The 22,283-nt window shown below is 43.8% G+C and overlaps 1 protein-coding gene across 1 annotated transcript; it reads right to left on the reverse strand.

Moving 5' to 3' along the window:
- Nucleotides 1–7,095: 7,095 nt before the first annotated feature.
- LOC309669167 (uncharacterized protein) lies at nucleotides 7,096–19,498 on the reverse strand (the record flags this gene model as incomplete). The annotated part of the gene is made up of 6 exons (XM_082479770.1): nucleotides 7,096–12,654; nucleotides 12,947–13,128; nucleotides 13,232–13,435; nucleotides 15,622–15,782; nucleotides 17,287–17,440; nucleotides 19,438–19,498. 6 exons carry the CDS (start codon nucleotides 19,496–19,498, stop codon nucleotides 7,096–7,098), a joined length of 6,321 nt encoding a protein of 2,106 aa, XP_082335896.1.
- Between the last annotated feature and the right edge of the window lie 2,785 nt (nucleotides 19,499–22,283).

Below are 22,283 nucleotides of genomic sequence, written 5' to 3' on the forward strand. Positions count from 1 at the left end.
ACCACTCTCTATCGTCTTTGAACGGTCATGGAGAACAGGAGAGGTGCCTGAGGACTGGAGGAAGGCTGACATCGCTCCAATCTTCAAAAAAGGCAAGAAGGAGGACCCAGGGAACTACAGACCAGTTAGTCTCACCTCTGTCCCTGGGAAGGTAATGGAGCAACTCATTCTGGATGTCATCTCCAAACACGTTGAGGAACAGGAAGTTATTGGAAGTGGTCAACATGGATTTACCAAGGGTAAATCATGCTTGACCAATCTGATAGCTTTCTATGATGTTATAACTGGTTGGCTGGATGAGGGGAGAGTCGTGGATGTCATCTACCTTGACTTTGGCAAGGCTTTTGACACTGTCTCCCATAACATCCTCATTAGGAAGCTGAGAAAGTATGGGCTAGATGAGGTGACAGTGAGGTGGATTGAGAGTTGGCTGCGGGACAGAACTCAGAGGGTTGTGATCAGCGGCACAGAGTCTAGTTGGAGGCCTGTAACCAGTGGTGTCCCCCAGGGGTCAATACTTGGTCCTATTTTGTTTAATATATTCATTAATGACCTGGATGAGGGGGCAGAGTTTGCTGATGATACCAAACTGGGTGGGGTGGCTGACACCCCAGAGGGCCGTGCTGCCATCCAGCATGACCTGGACAGGCTGGAGAGCTGGGCAGAGAAGAACCTAATGAGGTTCAACAAAAGCAAGTGCAAGGTCCTGCACCTGGGGAGGAAGAACGTAAAGCACCAGTGTAGGTTAGGGACGGACCTGCTGGGAAGTAGTTCTGAGGAGAAGGATCTGGGGGTCGTGGTAGACAGTAAATTATCCATGGCCCAGCAATGTGCCCTTGTCGCCAAAAAGGCCAATGGAATCCTGGGCTGCATAGGGAAGAGTGTGGCCAGTAGGTTGAAGGAGGTCATTCTCCCCCTCTACTCTGCACTGGTGAGGCCACAACTGGAATACTGTGTCCAGTTTGGGGCTCCCCAGTTCAAGAGGGACAGGGAACTGCTGGAGCGAGTCCAGCAAAGAGCAACTAAGATGATTAAGGGATTGGAGCATCTGCCTTATGAGGAAAGGCTGAGGGAGCTGGGACTCTTTAGCCTGGAGAAGAGAAGGTTGAGGGGAGACCTTATTATGGCATACAAGTATCTAAAGGGTGGGTTGAAGGAGGATGGAGCCAGGCTCTTTTCAATGGTTCCCAGTGACAGGATGAGGGGTAATGGGCACAAGTTAGAACACAGGAAGTTCTGTTCAAATACATGGAAACACTTCTTTACGGTGAGGGTGACAGAGCACTGGCACAGGCTGCCCAGGGAGGTTGTGGAGTCCCCTTCTCTGGAGATTTTCAAGACGCACCTGGATGCAGTCCTGAGTAATGTGCTCTGGGCAATCCTGCTTTAGCAGGGGAGTTGGACTAGATGATCTCTACAGGTCCCTTCCAACTCTGAAAATTCCATGATTCTGTGATTTATATATGACTAGTTTGCTTCTTGGCAGCATTTGTTCATATTGTTGTGTCCATCAAATCTAGCTGCACTATTTTGTGAACACAACAAAACTTGCAGGGGGAAATAAAAATTTCGGGAGACAGATGTAGGTGACTCTATAGTTGCTAGCAGTAGTTACTGTTTTCAGGTTTCCTCTCTGTTCCATAAAAGCAACCCTAACCGTTCAACAAATTTTATTGTAACACTCGGATGTCACGCACCTGTTCTTTCTCTTGATATGGCAAATGTAGTAATGGAAATTAAGTTGAGAAAAATGCCAATTTTTTGTTTAACATTTTTATTTTTGCCACTGCAGCCTTGCCTTTGAAGTCCAGAGCTAGCGGTGAAAGAGCCTTTGACAGCAGCAGAAATGTCCAGACAGGCCACGAGTTTTTTCTGATCAAACAGGTACCATGGAACAGCCACCCAGACAGTCTCATAAATGATTCAGTTAAAGAGCAAAAGGTGCACAGACAGGCTGCCCGTCAGGATTACAGCCCAAGTCAAACAGACTTGTAATATTCAGTGCTAGCGCACAAAGAGGAGTAATCCTCCTTTTTGGCCGAGTGTCTATTACATATCATGTGTCTTTGAGGATGTGTTTCTACAAACTCTCACGTTTTCTCCTATTTTTGTGCTATTGCTTGTCTGAAAACAACAAAATCTCAAGCTTTTTGTGCATTGCTCTGTGACCTCCTCTGCAGAAGCAGCCATCCCAGGCAGTGTTGAATCCAATTCTGTTGGTATAAATTCAGGCTGGTTTTTTCCCATGGTTTCTAGTGCTGGATTCAAGCTGTGGAACACAACTGGGACATTTAAAAGATGAAGACAGACATTTCTTCTGGTGAGCGCTAAAACCAATTATTTCTGAAAAGCACTAGCAAACTTGGCATTTTGATGGGCAAGTAACTTGGCAAGTCCAGAGCGAGCAATTGATTTCCTGCATTCAGCTCCTCAGCTGTGCTTTCTGTTGTGAATTTAAGGTATTATTTTCAATGCAGAAAGGAGAAATAATTCCAGTGCTCCTCTACAGGAAGGAGCAGACTGTATTTGCATAAGTCATTTGAGGCCTGGTTTCTCCTAAACCTATAACGTAGCCCAGCTCATCCCCATACAATCCGAAACTGACCAGCTGCTTCTCATTTGCATAGAGATACTGAAAAGAGGGGGGTCAGAGCGAGCAATTGATTTCCTGCATTCAGCTTCTCAGCTGTGCTTTCTGTTGTGAATTTAAGGTATTATTTTCAATGCAGAAAGGAGAAATAATTCCAGTGCTCCTCTACAGGAAGGAGCAGACTGTATTTGCATAAGTCATTTGAGGCCTGGTTTCTCCTAAACCTATAACGTAGCCCAGCTCATCCCCATACAATCCGAAACTGACCAGCTGCTTCTCATTTGCATAGAGATACTGAAAAGAGGGGGGTTCACTTCTTCATTACTGTGCCACACAGATATGTAAAGAATGTGAATATCAAACAATCTCTTAACTGATATGATCATTAGAAGCAAATTTAATTAACCCCAGTAGATTTTTAACCAAGTCAGTCTTCAGATAAGCACTAGTGAAGACTGCTCAACAGTTGATCCACCCAAGGGTATGGAGGGCGCTGGCAGAAGTGCTCATCAGGCCACTTTCCATCATTTATCAGCCGTCCTGGATAACCAGGGAGGTCCCAGTTGACTGTAGGTTAGCAAATGTGATGCCCATCTACGAGAAGGGCTGCAACGAGGATCTGGGGAACCACAGGCCTGTCAGTCTGACCTCAATGCCAGGGAACGTTATGGAGCAGATTGTCTTGAGTGTCATCACATGTCACATACAGGACAACCAGGTGATCAGGCCCAGACAGCATGTGTTTATGAATGGCAGGTCCTGCTTGACTAACCTGATCTCCGTCTCTGACAAGGTGACCGGCTTCATGGATGAAGGGAAGGCAGTGGATGTTGTCTACCCAGACTTTAGACACCGTTTGACACCATTTCCCACAACATTCTCCTGGAGAATGGCACTGTACTTGGTGCTGGTGAGGCCGCCCCTGGAATACTGTGTTCAGTTTTGGGCCCCTCACCACAAGAAAGACACTGAGGTGCTGGAGCACGTCCAGAGAAGAGCAACGAAGCTGGTGAGGGGTCCAGAGCACAAGCAGCTGAGGGAACTGTCGTGGTTTAGCCTGAAGAAAAGGAGACTGAGGGGAGACCTTATTGCTCTGTACAACTACTTGAAAGGAGGTTGTAGAGTGTTGGGGGTCAGTTTCTCCCAAGTAACAGGTGATAAGGCAAGAGGAAATGGCCTCAAGTTGCTCCAGGGGAGGTTTAGATTGGATATTGGGAAAAATTTTTTCACCAAAAGGACTTTCAAGCACTGGAACAGGCTGCCCAGGAAAGCAGTTGAGTCACTATCCCTGAAGGTATTTAAAAGACGTGTATATGTAGTGCTGAGGGACATGGTTTAGTGCTAACTTGGCAGTGCTAGGTTAACAGTTGGACTCGATGATCTTAAAGGTCTTTTCCAACCAAAACATTTATATGATTCTATGAGTCTATGAACGGTCAACTTGATAAATAGAGCAGAAGGGGCTTTCTTGTTTGCGACTGAGCTGGGTTTGCAATCAGAGTATGGACCATCTGTTCTAATTTGCCACACTAATGTTTATAACATATAATCTGTAAAATGCAGTCATAGTAGTAATTCAGAAGGGTCAATGAGAATTATCAAAGCCGTTCCTACCATGGTGACTTTAACTCTAGTGTTCAATGACTCTAGTGTTTCCATAAATTTTAATTACTTCTATCTATCTGAGGGGATACATTATCTCAAGTTGTAAAAACTGTCTCACCCTCAGACTGTTGACTCTGTGAGCAAAAAAGCCTTTGCATCTGTATCTTTGGTCCCCGTTTCACAAATTCCAAATGTCTTGCTGCTGTGTGGGTGAAAAATACATGACTGGTACAGTATCATCTTCCCACCAGGAAGTGCCCAGGGAATTGCTGCTTATTCATTTCTGGTCTAAACACCAGCTAAAGAGGAGCTTGCCATTAAGTCAGAAATCCCTTTCTGAAAAACATAAACTTGTGTTTGAAGACCTGCGCTATTCTTTTCAGTATTTTGCTGCTGCTGCAAAAAATACCTTGTTGCTAAGCACAGGCCAGCTTTTTAAACCTGAGGAGCCCTACCCAGGAGTTGTTACACACCATAAATCTGTTAGCTTCAGCAGGCCTACTCAGTTTAATAAAGGGCTTCTATTTGCTGTAATACAGTTTCAGGCAGTAAACTGTAAAAAGATATTTTCCCTAAATAACATTTAAGGCAACTCAAGTCCTTATTAACTCAAATAATTGGGAACAACTTTTTCGACAGAAAATATTTCACATACGTACAGTATACGGCCTTATACAGGTACATGTATAGGTGTGCACAGAAACACCCACCTTTAATCTTTAAATAACTGCTTTGTTTTAAACTAGGCTCAGAGCTCGTTATAGTGTGTCAGCTATTCTCATCTCTGCTAGGGATTTAATACAAAGTACTGTTCTCACCCTGGACTAATCTAGAATGATTTCCTCTAAGATGAAGAAATGTTCCCCAAGATTTGAACTAATGAAAATGATCAAATCCATCTGCCAATGGATTTCAGATAATCACAGCACGATTGTGGTTGGAAGGGATGTCCAGAGGTCACCCAGACCAGACCTGTCTTTCCCAAGACTAAAATCAATAGGTTCAATTGCAACTACATGATGCAGAGATGTATGAGAGATTCTCATGGCTACTGAACAACACAACTTGGCCATCTACGTTCATCAACGTGTGCACCAGCCTCAGGACCTGAGTATGCAAGCTCTGAGTCATGTTGACTTGCATGACCCTGTCAAGCTCTGGCTCCCTTCATCCTCTCTTCCCCATTTCTCCTCTAGCTTCACAAATTCATCTCCACTTCTGATTCCATCAACATAATGCACTAGTGGCTTACAAAACACGGGGTGGAAAACTTTGTTTCGGAGTGACAACAGATCGCTCTTTCAAATGTAGGGCATCACCAAACAATAACATGTTTGGCACCTTAAAGAAATAGTAAGACCATCTCTATAAAAATTATATGGAAATTTTTGGTGTGCTTCATGTGGTTATGGTTTAATTCTTAGATTATCAAAGAAAATGTCTGGGCAGAGTACAACAATCACAGTACTAGAAGGTTACTGGGAAAATAAAAGCGTGTTTAGAGAAATACCCCTAACGATCTTCAAATATAAAAACTTGCCTTTAAAAAATCTAAACAAAATATTAAAAAGTCTGGAAACTAACAATTAACTGGCTTGAATTTTTTTTTTAATTGCATAACAATATGCCTCCTTATGTAGTGCAGTCATCAGCCTTCAGCTGCTCTCTAGAGAAGAGGTGTTTCTGTGTCACAGCCAAAGCCCTGCCTTCCTGAAATCCAGCAAGTGGGAAGACCCACCTCCCGCTGATCCATGTGAAACCTTTGATTCCACCTTTTTCTTTGCAGACTAAGACGACTTCAGAAGCTCGGGGCTTTGCTGTCCTTCTCTCCAGAGCACTTGCAACAGTTTTGTGGACTTGCTGCCATGTTTTTGCTGTTGTTTGGCACAGGTTGGATCTTTGGAAATGATTTATGGGCTGTGCTTGTAGTTAGGCCCACTTTGTTGGAAGCTTGAAAAACACTAAGACTTCATAGCAGAGCAGTAATGTGTGTATTCTGTGATTTCTCAGTGACACTTGGCGCTGCAGTGCTTGCTTTAACAGCTGCTGCATTATGAGATTGAAAAATGTCTCAGAATACAAATTCAGTAAAAGTATAAATGTATATCCCATAGGTCTATCCATGTATAGAGACACAGCAAACATACAAGCTTAAGCACATCAAAGGGGAGGGCCACTATTCAGAAGGACAAATAGCTTAACAGAGTTATTAATTAATCACACCATTAATTAACCATCTTTTGTGAAAGCCCAAAAAACTGAAAAGAGTAAAAAACATTTAAAAAGCAAAACTTAAAGTCTGTCTTTCTCTTATTTTAATTTTTTATTCATGTTTAATATAATGTACACATTTAATATTTTTGCAGACATAAGGAAAAAATTAAGTTTAATTTTTTGAGAAGAAAACTTTGAAATTCACAATATCTAGAAGTCTCAAAAAGATACCTGTATTTATACACATTTGATAATATTCAAAACAAGAATAATACATTAAAAACATAAAAACCACAAAAATGGTGATAAACCCACGCTGCTATACATGTACAGTCATTATTAAGAAGTGTAAACACATCGTTTTCATCAGGACTTCGATCTAAAAAGTGCAATGTGCATTGAACATGATTTACCAAATGAAATTGTATATGTATTAACCTATTTCTAGTTTTTTAAGAAAAATGAAGGTAAAAATATTTGAAAGCAACAAGTCAAACAATTGACTGAAATTAATACAGCTAGTGCAATGGCAGAAGAACCTGGTGTGGGTTTTTCTGGGTCGACGCAGAAGAGTCCATTCAGCATCACCACATGTTCTACCCTGTCTGCAACGACATATTCTGAGAAAGTGCAAAGGGTCTGTCCAGGTATCGTCAAAGTTACACAGTTCCTGAATGAGAAGACTCCTACAGCCAGCTCCCATTTTCTGCACTTTCAACCACAGCCATTTTTTCCTCAACTATTCCATTTGCATTGCTTGTTTCTTCTAAAACTACTACTAAACTTGACAGAGTTGTGTGAGGATCAAGCAGTTTCAGAAGAGGTATGTCCACCTTTCTCTCTTGAAAGACACGGTTCTGAATTGTCATAGCTAACATAGAGTCTATGCCCAAGGATGAAAGCGGTGTATTCATGGTTAGTTCATCTGGGTTCAACCCGGTGAGGTCACTCACCAGTGAGGTGATATAGTCTTCAGATTTGATTAGGGCAGTATCCTGGACTTGAGTTTCCTCAGAGGTTTCAAGCTTGTTCCTGAATTCTTCTGACATAAGTGACATGAAGCGAATTTTGAGTGAAATAATCCGAGAAAAGACATGACGCAATAAAGCTTGAAAGTTTAATTTGGTGACAGCTTGCTGCGGGTTATTCAGAAGTAAGCTCCTCCTGAGGTACTCGTGGATTTCATCCACTTGCAGAATGTCTATGCCCTTGGATCCCAGAATGTTCTGAATATGGGTTTGATTGAGCAGTATGCCAAGGTTCAAAGCCCCCCAGTTAATGGATTGGCCTGAAAGCCCACAGTTCCTCCTGTAGAGACAGAAGACATCCAAGAAAGAGTTTGCAGCTGCATAGTTTGCCTGGGTGGAATTTCCCAGGAAGGAAGTAACAGAGGAGTAACACACAAAGTAGTCAAGCTGCTGGCCTCTGGTAGCCCAATGAAGATTTAGGGTCCCTGCTACTTTTGGGCTGAGCACCTTCTGAAAGTCAGCCAGGTTCAGAACTTCAAGATGGCCGTCGTGTAAAACAACAGCACTTTGAAATACACCTTTGATTGGACTCCCTGCAAAGATGTTCACGATGGACTGGAAAGCCTTCTCAACATCACTGGTCGAAGTAACATCGCACTGCACAAACACTACTTTGCTCCATTTGTACTGCTGCTGCAAAGCCTTCATCTCTTCTTGCTTCTCATTGCTTGGAATTTTCCTGGAGAGTATTGCAATACAGCCTCCTCCGTTCTCAGCTATGAACTTCACCGTTTCAAAGCCAAGCCCAGTGAGTCCCCCAACTACAACATAAACAGCATTCTGCTTAAACAACTGCTTCTGGGATTCATACAATGGTATATCTGAAAGCACAGTGACGTCCTTCTGCCTTCTCAGTACAGCAAGTGGGACAGATTTGCATGTAAAATAGGACATCACAGAGTTCATGCTTTCAAAGTTTTCAGTCTGCTGAAAAACAGAACCTGATAGATGTCTAAACTGTTTCGTATCCATGGAACTGATCCACGCGTGCACAGTCTTTTGCAATTCCTTCAGAGATGCTTTCTGGAAAATGCTGGCAAGTGTAAGGGTATGAAAGCTGATATTTTCATGATCAATTCCGCTGACATTCTGGATACATTCAGACTGTCGATTGCCACACACTATCACCACATCTTTAAGAAAGTACATGTGGGCCAGATCCTCCGGAGACAGCTTGTTTGCTGGAGGAAGAACAACAAGGGCATTGCATAAGTTTATATACTGGAACTTATCGGGAGTGGGCCTCGCAAGTACTGTTCTCCAACCCATGGATTCTGCTGCCACAGAAAGAACATGGCACAAAACTGATGATGGCTCTGTAGAAATAATACCCAGTGTTCTGCCATGTTTCCCCTTGGGTAACCTCTGATTGAAGATTTCCCATGCAAGGATAAAGTATGACATACAAGGGACATTCTGAAAGCATGGGAATTTCTTTACGTTGAAACAAACTGTTCCTGGAATCCGAACTCTGGATGACGCAGCAGCTGGATAACATAAAACCACGCGATCTCCCACTTTAACTTTCTTCACATCGTTGCCTGTTGCTGTTACTGTGCCACTGAAATCAAGAGCTAAAAGTCTGTGTTTGTCTACTGCTTGTGAATTCCAATACAGTGTGTTACCAAAGTTACAACTAGAAACACTGACGGGAAAATAATCTTCTGAGTGGAGACAAATTTTGTCCACTTGGATTTCAACGCTCTGTTTGTCAAGCTGAGTAGCAGTGCTGATGGGTAATTCAGCAGACAAGTCTTTTGCTGTGTACGGATCAGAAGTGTACAAAGTGAATGTTTCTGCCTTCTGGAGACATCTTACGGGTTCGCTGTAGTCAGCATCTACAAAAGGTGTGCGTCTGATTTCAGCCATATAAGTTCTCCCTCGGCTGATGCGAACTTCTGGATAGTCCATGCCTTTGTATTTGACAAGAACATCTGCTAGCACTGAGATGTCCAGGGAACTGGAAGAGCTGAGGTCAATCATCTGAAATGTGATTTCTGGAACTTCAACAACACAGGTTCTGGTCATGCCATACAATGCAAACCCACAGTTTACGTGGTCTACATCTCTGTCTGTTGTTCTGTAGGTGATCACTCTCACTGAAGAGCGGGACGTTTTCTCTCTTAATGCCACAATCACTTGGCGATACGCTTCGCAACACTTTGCCAATTGGTCTACCACTTTGCTTGGGAACTCTTCGTTTAACTTTTGAATTCCCCACAGGAACAGAATTTCATCATAGTCCTCAACCTCTGCTCTCATTTTATTCTGTGTGTGATATTCCAAGAGGGCTTCCCAGTCTTCATACATAACGTATCTCGAACCAGGGTGCAAATATTTTTTGAGCTGCTCGGCTATCCCGAATTTGTCAGCAAACACTAGGACTCTGGGCATAGCTCCCACATATCCAGTTGTCTGTGAAAGAGAGACTTCTTTCCACTTGTTTTCAAACATGAACTCATTGTCTCTGGAAGATGCTTGCTTCATGAAAGTGATGGCAACACGCTTGAGTTCAGCCAAAACGGAGCCATGCTTGTCCATAAAGCATCCACAGACCTCTAGGCAGTTCCCAATGGATTTGCTTGTTCTCATATATATCATCATTTCTTCCTCCAGCGGTCGGAGCACCACCAGGCTGCCTATGCCTGAAGGAAAGCCTGCTCTAGACTGGAACGTCCTTGAGGTCATGACAGCAGTCATCTGCAGAAAACAGTCGAGCAGCACTGGATGGATGCAGTAGCTGTACATCTCTCTGACAGTCTCCTTGTTCACCCTGATGCTTGTTATAGCTTCCTTTAGTTCCTGGCAATAGTGCACATCACCGAGCTGCCTGAATATGGAACCATACTGAAAGCCAACCTGAGACAGTGCTTCATAAACCTCCTCTCTGCTAACCACTGACCTGCACCTTTGATAGATGTCTTGGAAGGAGATGGTGCTTTCTTCCACCACAGCTTCAGGCCCCTTTGTAACATGGCCTGCAGCATAAACTGCGTTGGAGGAAGAGACTATCTCAAAGGCTGTCACTGCTTTTTGTGGACTCAGCTTGATACTCAAGACTTGGGAATTCTGTGTGAGAACACACGGCGCAGAAAAACTGATACTCATCTGGCAAGTACTCAGAGGCACTCGAGGTCTTGAGCTGCTCATGACAGAGGCCAGGCCAAGCTCCACATAAAAAGCACCAGGGACTAAAGCCACATCATTGTTCTTGTGCTCATATAAGTACGATATCGTGTCCTGAGACAGCAGGCAGCCAAACTCCATGTTGTCACTGTTTATGCCATAAATCAAAGGATGACTGGAACTGACGCCTCTTCGGTTTGCTTGTTGATGGATATCCAGACAGGCCATGAGTTTTCTGCGATCAAATTGATACCGCGGAATGGCCACTGGAACGCTTTGGTATCCGTTATAAAAGTGCTGCCAGTTGGGATTATATCCCAGCTCAAACAGATTTCCTACCAGGGAGAAGAGCGTCTGATACTCCGCATCAGTTTGCAAAGAAGAGAACACCTTTGCGCCTTTTCCTAGAGTTTCCTTTATGCTTCTCTGCAGTGCTCGGTGAGGACTTATTTCCACAAACACCAAGTTCTCCCTGTCTCTAGCTGCAGTTTTGATGGCTTGAGTGAAAGCAACAGGCTCACGAGTATGCCGGGCCCAGAATTTGCCCTGAGCAAAGTCGTTTCCAGAAGCAGCCACCCCAGTCAGTGTTGAAATCACTTCAATTTCCCCCTTCTGTTTTTCTAAAGGCTGTATGTTCTCTTCCAACTCCCCAACTATCACATCCATGCTGGGGCTGTGGTACGCAGCTGGGACATTTAAAACATGAAGAAAGATGTTTCTCTGGCTGAAAGCTTGAGCTAAATCTCTCTGGACAGCATCCACAGAGTCTGAATTCCCAGACAAGGTGCAGGAGACTGGGCTGTTGAAAGCTGCAATGCACACCTTTCCCGAGTAGCGATGCAGACATTCAGCAATCTCTTGAACAGGGATGTTTCCAACCACCAGCATTCTGCCACTGGCAGTCTTTGCCTGCAGCCGGCTCCGGTGATAAATCACTTTGACTGCGTCTGCCAGGGAAAGGTACCCAGCAAAATGCGCAGCAGCAACTTCCCCTACCGAGTGGCCAACAGCAGTGACTGGTTTGATGCCCCAGTATTTCAGAAGGCAAGCTAAGGCAACCTGCAGGGTAAAAAGCAAGGGCTGGGAAAGCTCTGGATTCAACAAATCCTTTGGGCTGTGACCTCTTGCCGGCAGGAGGCTGATGGGAGCGTGTTTCTGAAAAAGCTCTTCTATTTCCCTACACTTGTCTCTGAACACTGGCTCTGAGCTGAGCAGTACCTCGCTGAACTCTTTCAGCGTTACGCCGTTGCCACAGAACACAAACACCAGCTGCGGTTCCACCTTTGACGTGGCAAGTTCAGTGCTCGTGGCCGACATCACCTCTTGCTGCAAGTGTTGGAGAGAATTAGTGACAAACGCTTTCCGGTACCTGTAGTTGGCGTGGCTTCTTCTGCAGGCAGACGTATAGGCCAGGCTTGGGAGAGTGACAGAGTTTCTTGTGCTCAGCTGCTCAGCTGTATCGGCCATTGTCATCTGAAGGGACTTACTTGATGCTGCTGAGAGCAGAACTAATTCAAGGGGCCTCTTAAAGGCAGGAAGAGGCTCTAGCTGCTTGATCTGCCTGACTACAACGTGAGCATTGGTTCCTCCAAATCCAAAGCAGTTGATGCCAGCTACTCTTCCATACTCACTGGATTCTTCCCAGGGCTCTACACTTGTGGGAACTGCAAGGTTTAATTTCTCTGTATCGATGCTGCTCATCTCCTTCGAGTAATGCAAGGATGGAACAATCTTTCCATGATGCATCATCAGAAGCACTTTGATTAACCCTGCTGCTCCAGCAGCTGATTCAGTGTGGCCAATATTTCCTTTCACTGAACCAATCTTCAGGATGGAGACTTGTGAAGACCTGTTTCTACAAATGACACTACCTAGGCTTTCAGCTTCAGTAGGATCTCCAGCAGCAGTTCCTGTACCGTGGGCTTCAACGTACTGCACAACTGAGGGATCAACGTGACTTCCATAAATGCTGCGCAGTAACTTCTCTTGCTCTATTGGAGACGGTCTTGTGATTGGAGTCATGGACCTACCGTTCTGATTTACTGCACTGATGTTTATAACACCCCAGATTTTGCTGTAGTCTTCCTTTGCCTGTTTCATAAAAAGGTAAAATTATCTTCAATAATCTCATGCTTTCTCTCTATAGGAGGAAACAACACAAGCCAACAAAACCAAGAGCAGACAGAGTATAATACTAACTTTTAAATGCGTGAGCCCTTCCCCATGGTATGGAAAGCGCATAAATGCTTAACGCTTAATAAGGCGCTTCATTAATCTTAAGCTTGAAATGGAAAATCTTTTCTGGACTAATTTTGAGAATTGGAGACGCAGAATTCAGGTAAGCAACCAGTGTTACTTTAGGCTGCTTCACAAGACATCTTACCTTTTTCAGAGGTTTGAGGAAAACAACACCACAGCCTTCTCCCCTTCCATAGCCATCTGCCTTTTTGGAGAAGGGTTTGCTTATTCCCTCCGGAGAGATCATTTTTGCTTTACTGAGAGATACAAAGGTGCGGGGATCTATTATGCAGTTCACTCCACCGCAGATTGCTGCCTCACAATCTCCTGGAGTAAAATAGAAACATACTCATGTTGAGATGTCCAAGATGACAGACAGAAACTGTAGCAATCCAAATTTTGTTGTCCAGCTTCTCTTCAGTCCTGTTACCTGATTTAATTGCTCGCAAGGCGTAGTGCAGAGCAAAAAGAAAAGACGAACATGCAGTGTCAATCGTCAGTGATGGTCCAGTCAGATTAAATGTGAATGAGACCCTGTTAGCAGCAATGCTCATTGCTGCTCCAGTGCCGTCATAATGATTTATTTCACTCACTGCTCTGCTTGTTACAATTTCATAGTCTCGATTCATAAGACCTGTAAAAATAACACAAATACGCGTCACATTAACCCAAGCAAAAAAAAGGGATGTACAGCTCTAAATTACAGGCATGGAAACTACAGGACATCAGTGCTCCTGCGGTGACACTTTGCTTCAACGCAAGTCAAAGGCAAAACTCCCAGCAACTCCCCTGGACCCACCTTACACAAACACACCTAACATTTGAAATTTAGGGAGGGGAGGGGAGGGGAGGGGAAGGGAGGAGAGGAGAGGAGAGGAGAGGAGAGGAGAGGAGAGGAGAGGAGAGGAGAGGAGAGGAGAGGAGAGGAGAGGAGAGGAGAGGAGAGGAGAGGAGAGGAGAGGAGAGGAGAGGAGAGGAGTTGGGATGGCCCTATAATGATCTAGTCCAACTGCCGGACCAATTCAGGGCTCACCAAAAGTTAAAGCCTATTATTAAGGGCATTGTCCAAATGCCTCACACACTGCAGGCTTGGGACATTGACCACCCCTCTAGGGAGCCTGTTCCAGTCTTTGATCACTCCATCTGTAAATAACTGCTTCCAAGCATCAAGTTTGAACCTCCCCTGATGCAGCTTTGAACCACAAACTTGAATATAGTAAGTTCCATCTTAACATTAGGAGGAACTTCCTTACTTTGAGGGTAGCAGAGCACTGGAACAGGCTGCCCAGAGAGGTTGTGGAGTCTCCCACACAGGAGACATTCAAAACCCGCCTGGATGCCATCCTGTGCAACTTGCTGTAGATGACCCTGCTTGGGCAGGGGGGTTGGACTAGATGATCTCCAGAGGTCCCTTCACACCCTGACCATTCTGTGATTCTCATGCATCCTGTCACAGGATCCCAGGGAGAAGAGATCAGCACCTCTCTCTTCATTTCCCCTCCTCAGAAAGTTGTAGGGCGCAGAGTTCACCCCTCAGTCTTCTGTTCTCCAAACCAGACAAGCCCAGAGTCCTTAGCTGCTCCTCAGAGAACATGCCTTCCAGCCCTTTCACCAGCTTTGTTGCCCTCCTCTGGACACCTCCTTTTTCAATTGTGGGGCCCAGAACTGCACAGAATACTCGAGGTGAGGCTGCACCAATGCTAAATACAGCGGTATAATTGCCTCTTTTGACCGTCTGGTTATACTGTATTTAATGCACCAGATCCTTTTCTGCAGGGCTGCTCTCCAGCCACTCCTCTCCCCATTTAGACTTGTGTCCAGTGTTACTTCATCCCTAAATGTCATGCCACTGTGGACTGCACAATGCTCCAATCTATCTAGATCCCTCTGCAAGGCCTCTTGTCCCTTGAGAGGGTCAACAGCACCTCTCAATTTAGTATCACCAGCAAACTTACTAATGTTGCGTTCAACTCCCGCATCCAGATCATTGATAAAAATCTTGAACAGGACTGGCCCTAGAATTGAGCCCTGAGGAACACTGGTGGTGACTGGTCACCAGCCAGATGTAGCCCCATTCACTACAACCCTTTGAGCCCTGCCGTTCAGCTAGTTCTTCACTCAGCACACTGTGTACCTGGTCATTTCAGAGTTGGACTTGTCCAGAAGGATGCTTTGAGGAACAGTATCAAAAGCCTTACTAAAATCCAGAAAAACTACATCAAGCGCCTTCTCTTCATCCACTAGGCGCACGACCTTATGGTAGAAGGGTATCAGATTAAGCAGAACTTTCCTGTTGTGAACCCATGTTGACTGTGCCTGACAATTGCATTGTCCTTTAACTGTCTTTCAACAGCACCCAGTATAATCTTCTCTATAACTTTTCCAGGTACTGAGGTAAGTACTTGGACAAGTGCACCTTGGTAGCATACTAATAACTACGTGAGGCTTTCTGCTGGTTTAAAAGGATCTTAACCCCCACAACCACCTTAACCAATGTTATACTGGAAAACAGTATACTGGAAAAAAGTGCAAGCTTGGCTTGAGAGCATCGTTCCTGGGAAGGGTTGGGATGGGTAGCGAGTTTAACTGTTTCTTGCTTCAGCTTCAGTGCCCGAAGACACTAAGAGGAGCGCCTAGAATTGAATTAGATCATGAAATTCTGGAGTAGCCCAGCAATCCTTACCAAAAATAACCAGTAGTATCATAGCACACTAACCTTACATCTCCAGTGCCAGATACACATGTAAATTTTATGAAGGAGTGCTCTAATTTTTGTTGAGGTTCAAATGTACTTTCTTCACTATGAAATTTTCATCTTACCAATAAAAACGCCTGTTTTGGTCCCACTGACAGCTTCTACAGGGACTCCTGCATCCTCCAGGGCTTTGTATGTGCATTCTAACAGTAACTTCTGTTGTGGATCCATGCGTTCAGCTTCCATATTATGAATCCCAAACAGGTGGTTGTCAAACGAATTGAATCTAAAATACACAGGCCAGAAAACAGTACAATATATATAAAATATGCATTTACTTCAAGACTCAAAGCACACATTTTTTTGCAATTTCATGAAAAGCAAAGCGGTAACTAGTGTTCCCACTTATGAAATTCAGAAGAAAATGTCCCTAGGCCAAGGATGTTTTATGTCCCACCACAAAACATGTGTTTTTATCAATGATTCTGCATTTCAGAGTTATGAGCCCACTCCTAGAAATTTTTATTCACATGGTTACCCCAGGAGTACCAACAGGATTCCTCGGATTATGAAAATCTGCAGAATGAGACTCCCTCTGCTGTAATGGGGTCTTAGCCAACAAGTTTTAAACACATATTGTCTTCTAAATTATTTTAAGGCAATGGGGGCCAATGGCTTTACAATGTCTTGATTTCAGTGGAGAATTCAATATCTAAGATGGGACTAATCACTGAAGTAATTCTGGGTCCTACGATTCTAAACTGCTAAGTATGATTCTCAGGAGCCAATAAGATGGCTCCTGTGCATGTGAACTTCTCGTCTGAATAAAGCATCACAGCCTGAGGATTTGAGGTGAATGTGGATTTAAAATAAAAGACACTTATGTTGATCTTACTGTGACTTGCTACTCTTCGCATTAGGCATAGCCCCTGTACAGCTGTACCCACATCTCTGGGATAATCTGACATGAGGACACAAGTGAAGGGATGCATACTGTAGTTTGCTCCTCCAGGACTTCTCTTTACACTAGTATCTTTACCGGATACTTGTACACACATAATCCCTCGGTATTACGGAGGAGTGACTCAGAATAAAGAAAAAATGTCTTTTTTTAAGACATGACAGTATGTGCCCAGAGAAAAGCAAGATTCTTATGAAATTATGAGTTGTTCAGGTTTACAAGCAAGCATAACACTCAAATTAAGCACAAGATCCCCTTCTTGACTATCGCCACAAGCACAGGATTAGGTCCTGAGGTCCAGCAAAGCTGGCTAACCTTCAGGCTGAAACTGAAGGAGACTTAGCAGGCGGTTCTTACAGCTCAGAGTCCATACTCTGCCACCTTCCTCCACAGTCCTCAATACTATGGGCAGTACGAATTATTTGGTAGGCTGGAGCCCACCTCAGATCCAGTATACGCGCCCTCACTCGTAATGCAATTCTACTTCTGTATACCCAAAATGCAGACACACCCGTCACATGACAGGTGACAGCTCAGCACATGCTGGGTACGTACATACCTGTTCGATTATGTAATCAAAGGACATATGTGTTCCCAGCCACGTACATATGTGCTTAACACGGCCTGTGCTTAACTCAATTTGCTCATCAATGTCACGCGCCAGGAATTCCTGCAGTTTGACAACCGCACGTTCATCATGTGAGATAAAAGAAAGCCAGTTCCTAGGTCCCATTTATAAGCTCTCCCTGTGCCCTGCACCCTCTGAAAGGTTCGACACACTAGTCTAAGTGCAAAAAAGATCAGTGGCATCACATAGTAACGGACTCACTCATTGAGAAGAGCAGCTCGCGTTGTACATATTTTTCCTGGCTTGTTATCATCTGGATCATACCACTCTTTGGCATTAAATCTCTCGGGGGGGATTTCTACTGTGCAGTTTTTGCCTTCCTCCAGGACTTTCCAGAAACCGTCAATTCCATCACCTGTGGTACAAAGGTTTTAAAGTAGATTAAATTATGTGCTCCCCCTCCCCATGTGGACTCAGAAATGCACATTCAGTTACAAGGAACTCCCACGTATAAATCTAGGTTGCTCAAGTAGAATCACCAGAGAAAGAAATGATCATCTCATTGGTGAGGGGAAAATGGAAAGGTATGACCGATCCCTTCACGGCTTGACTAAAAGCAAAGGAACCTCACAAAATCCTTAATCTTCTGCTGTCCCCATTTCCCTGCCATGGCACTGCATCTACTGTATACATGCATCGTGGCCTTAATCACCACATGGGTACTATGAAGTCTTCCTGTAGCTCTACAGCACCACTCCTCAGGCAGCTCCTTTGGCAGCAAAAGGTCATCTCTTGACATGAGTTCTTTGAAGCTCCAGGCACTAAGGAGATGTCCGGGCCCTCTTCCTAGCCCTGAAACCAAGCTACACGGCATCCACACAGTGGCCCACACTTCTCCTCCTCCCAGCTTCCACTTCCCCCAACATATGTACTGGCCGCACCCGCACTCACTTGGGAAGCAGTCCCTTGCAGGTGCTAACTTGCAGCATGCCCGAGCACTGACCGGGGGAGCTCTAACTGATGGGGGCCAGCGCTGGGCTGGGGACTGTGCTAGCAGTCAGTAACAGTGACCGCAGGACAGCATTCCCACCAAAGCCCTCCCATGGTTAGTCCATCATCACAGACCCAGCCTCAGACACTAGCCACACATGGGGTACTTTTAACAGCTCCCATCACTCAATGGTTCTTTTCAGGCAAATACAGAAACGCAGTTCTGAGCATGCACAGGGCAGGACTGGGACACGTGTTCACTTACAGCATGGTGAGGCAATTAAGCACTACGTTTCTGAAGACGGTCCCTTTACTGGCATGTCTGGACCAATAAACAGCTTGCACCAAATTAGTAGTTAATGCTTGGGCAATAGACTGCTGCTATGTATTTACAAGCACTTTACTAGATTCAGAACCTTTCTTGTTTGCTCACAGTTAGCTATGGGCCACATGATTATCGCTGTACCACATAAACCTATTGAATCTTGTACAAAACGAAGCCCGGAACTGAAATGTGGGGAGAGCAAGACAGAAATCAAGGGAAGGGGCTGAACAATGACTTGCGAGGACAGAACTGTATTCCATTCTCTGGATTGTTTCTGGGGTTTTAAAATCTGTATCTATCTAATGTAAAAAGCATGGACAGTTTGACAGCAGCAGCCAGAACCTAGAAATCTCTCACAGCAATCGAAACGTCTCCACCTATCTAATTTCAGTCAACCATCTAATCTCAGCATATAAAGTCAACTGTGACTTTCATAGGGCCCAAATGTAACTAAGATTGTAAATATGAGACTGCTGTAGTACAGGCTGGTGTCTTTTATTACAGTAGGTAATATCAGTTCTTTACCAAAGTCAGCTTCCCGGCTCGTACAAGAGGCAGTACTCAGGTTTGTATCTGTAAGAGGCAGAATCTGACTAGAGACAGAGCTGTATTTATCTAGCTCTGCTCTCTTCTGGGGCCTTGCAAAGAGAACACTGTAACAAAGGAGGAAGCTTTCTCTTAGTAAGACCCAACTTATTTATATTACGGGCAGAGCTGGTGATACTGACAGGCCCTCGATCTGTCCTGTCCCTATGGATGCATAGTCCTGCCACAACACACAATCAGCCAGCCAGCGCATGTGCAGAAAACTCAGATCATGCTGGACGCACCCAATTCATTTGCAGGAGTTTCATGGGGGCAGCTCAGTGCCCTGCCCACAGTCAGCACTACTGCAGGTCTCTCTGTCAGCGGACAAATTTGAACCGATTAGTTTCCACCACAGCGTGACCTTTTAAAAAGAACCTACAAGTAGCAAAGCAAGGAATTCTACAAAAGTAAGGGAGAAACATGTTGTTTTCCTCCATTCCAACATTAATAAATGACTGTGCTTTTCAGTGTTCACTCAGCAGCCTGCTTTGCTTTTACCCAAAACTTACCTCCAGGAAAGTTGCATCCAATTCCCACAATAGCAATTTCATCCGCAGTCTCGATCTCCATCTCCTGCGCTGTACAATACAGGTGTAAGTGTCAGACAGCTCAAACAATTACACATTTACCACTAAATAAATATTAGATTAAAAGGTGAACCTCCCATAAACGCACGTACTTGTTCAAAGCTTGATGACTCGAGTGACCTGTTTTAAGTTGTGACGAGAAATGACACTCCCCACAGGTGACCAGAGCTGCGCCGTATTTTTCTGGTTGTCTCTACTTTTAGAGGAAAATCCCGGACTAATTCCCCAGACTCTCTCATTCACAGATCAGTCCTGCTTTGCTTCTTGCGTACAGAAGAGAGTTGTGCATTGACCAGCACTATCTCTATCCATAAAGCAGATCTCCCAAGCAGACTCTGCAAATTACCAGTTAAAGTCAGACCACGTAAACAAGCAACAGACAACCACCTAGCTGAAGGAACAAAAGATGCATCTTCCACACGCTGGAAAAATGCCTGGAAAGAAAAACCTTATTCAGAGCTCTGCTTGCTGGATCCTAAGGCTGCTTAGCTTTTGTCTAAATTAGCTTCCGCTGTAGTCAGCAGTTAACCCCCCCAAACCGTGCCCAAAGCCACCAAAAGCTACAAGATCTCTGTCTTCCTGACATCATGCAGTCTCCAGGCAGCCCCACTACAGCCATGCCAATAACTGGCCTTTCACCTCATTTGCAGCTTCACAGGGAAAGCTTTTTGTTGTGAGGCAACTCAAAATAAAATGTGATTTTTTTCAGCAAAAGAAAAAAATTGATGAAATTAAATACTTCAGTATAGAAATTAAAGCTGATTTTCCCCCTTAATTCTGGGAAGGGAACTTGTGAGATAAAATTCAGTGCAATTCAATTCATTAGAACTCACTGGGATGCCCACCACAGAACCCTTCAGTCCTCCTGGACTTGCTTCAGCCCACAAAGGGAAGAAGATTCATGTTGAAAGGGATGTTGGGAGATTCTTGGCAGTGGTCATAGATTCTCATCTCAATGATACCACAGTAGGTCCCTTCTCAGTTATTGACTGATGGCAGTTAAGCAGAGATGAGGCTGTCTTGCAGCCCCACACATCCTTCATAGCTATCATTTCTTGGAGGTTTGCTTTGAAACAAGAACTTAAAAACAACTGCTCAGATTCACACTTTGAAAAATTTACTTCTCAGGTCCATTAGCTAAGACAGAGAAAGATAAAAGGCCACTGTGCAAAAATAAGGAGACCAGAATCTGACTTTCTAGCAGTCAAGTCTATGTTACCAATAATACCAATTAAAAAATGCCATAACAATTGTTTTCTTGTAGTTCCTTCAAAATTGTCTATGATTTCTATGTTTTTTTCTATTTCCTGTTTTAATTTCATTGCTAACCTAAAGCTGCAAAGCCCAACGTAGCTACTCTTATCACAAAGGTACTTTTAAGCATTGTTCCTAAGTTAGCACTTAAATAGCATATCATAGAAAAATAAGGACCTTCTGATTTTAACATAACATATGTCTTTGGCATCTATAGAGTTATCCAGTCAGCTATGTAACTCTTACCTTATATCATCTCAGTAGGGTGTACTAATAGGCTGAGTCTTTGGAAGTCGTTTATATACAATGTGGTGAAATTGTTAACGCCTTTCAAAGTGAAAAAAGCAAATGAGTCATGCAATTAGTCAGTGACCAGGACTAAAGTTGAAACCTACTTCCCTGCAGCAGTAAACTCTTGATGAAATCAGGTTTTACATCAGGAAAAGAGTAAAATCTCTCTTATCTAGCTTCTTAGAGATAGTAAAACAATAAATTGGAGATATCTTGCTGTGAAATAGCCCATAAAAATTTTATGATCTTCAGAATATCATTTAAAAGACTCAGTCTTTAAAGTAACAACTCGGTTTGGTTTGCTCTTCATATCAACTAATCTGAACTAGCGTTTAAAGCCCCATCTATTTGTTGGAGTCACCATTTGTGAAAATTAAGCACAAACTCTCTGTAAAATTAAAATCTGTGTCATGTTTGATTCCACAGCTGCATTCTTTTACCAAGCAGGAGCACTTAGATATGAAAGCATAGAAAGCCTTGTCAAAATACAAATAGTCCAAAAATATTTCTGAGTCCACCAGAACATTAAAAGCAATATTGAACTTTCTTTTTAAAAATTGCCATCTATTTAAAATCAAAGCAAACAGTAGAATATCCAGAAGTAACCTCTGAAGGGCTCAAGTTCAGTAGTCTCTGCTAGTTACCTTTTTAACTCTCCCTCATGTGATTTCACCCCAACTACCCAAACTCATCTTTCTCCTCTTCTGACTTTGTAATGGAAACCCAGTGTTGGATGAACCAGATGAGTTCATGTATGGTTAAAATTTTCCCTGGTTGTGGAACCCAACTCTTCCCAAAAAGACAGCAAAAAACACTGTGCCAAGAAGAAACAATTTATACTGCCACTGAATAGCTTTGTAACCTGCTCTGAAAAGCTCAAATTCTGCTCTCCATTTTACAGCTGTAAATCTCAGTCACTCACTTTCTGAATTCTGAGGTTATTGGGAGTTATTTAATGATTTCTTTAACTAAATTAACCCACTTCCCTGATGTCATTACTAGGCTGATGCACAAGATGGCTAGTCTGAAGCTGACTTGAGAATCCCCGTATTTTACACATGTCTAAAGAGCACTCTTGTCAGTGCTGCTACCATTACCATCCATCCTTGGCAGTGAAGAATATGGGTTCATCAGCTGAACTAGGAATGCCCTGTGGAACTTCCATTACATTTTCACAATTACAGTCTGAAAGCAGTAAATGCTAAGCCATATTTCGAGGTATT

This window comes from Vanellus vanellus (genome assembly GCF_965231255.1).
Source record: "Vanellus vanellus genome assembly, chromosome: 2".
NCBI classification, from domain to species: domain Eukaryota; kingdom Metazoa; phylum Chordata; class Aves; order Charadriiformes; family Charadriidae; genus Vanellus; species Vanellus vanellus.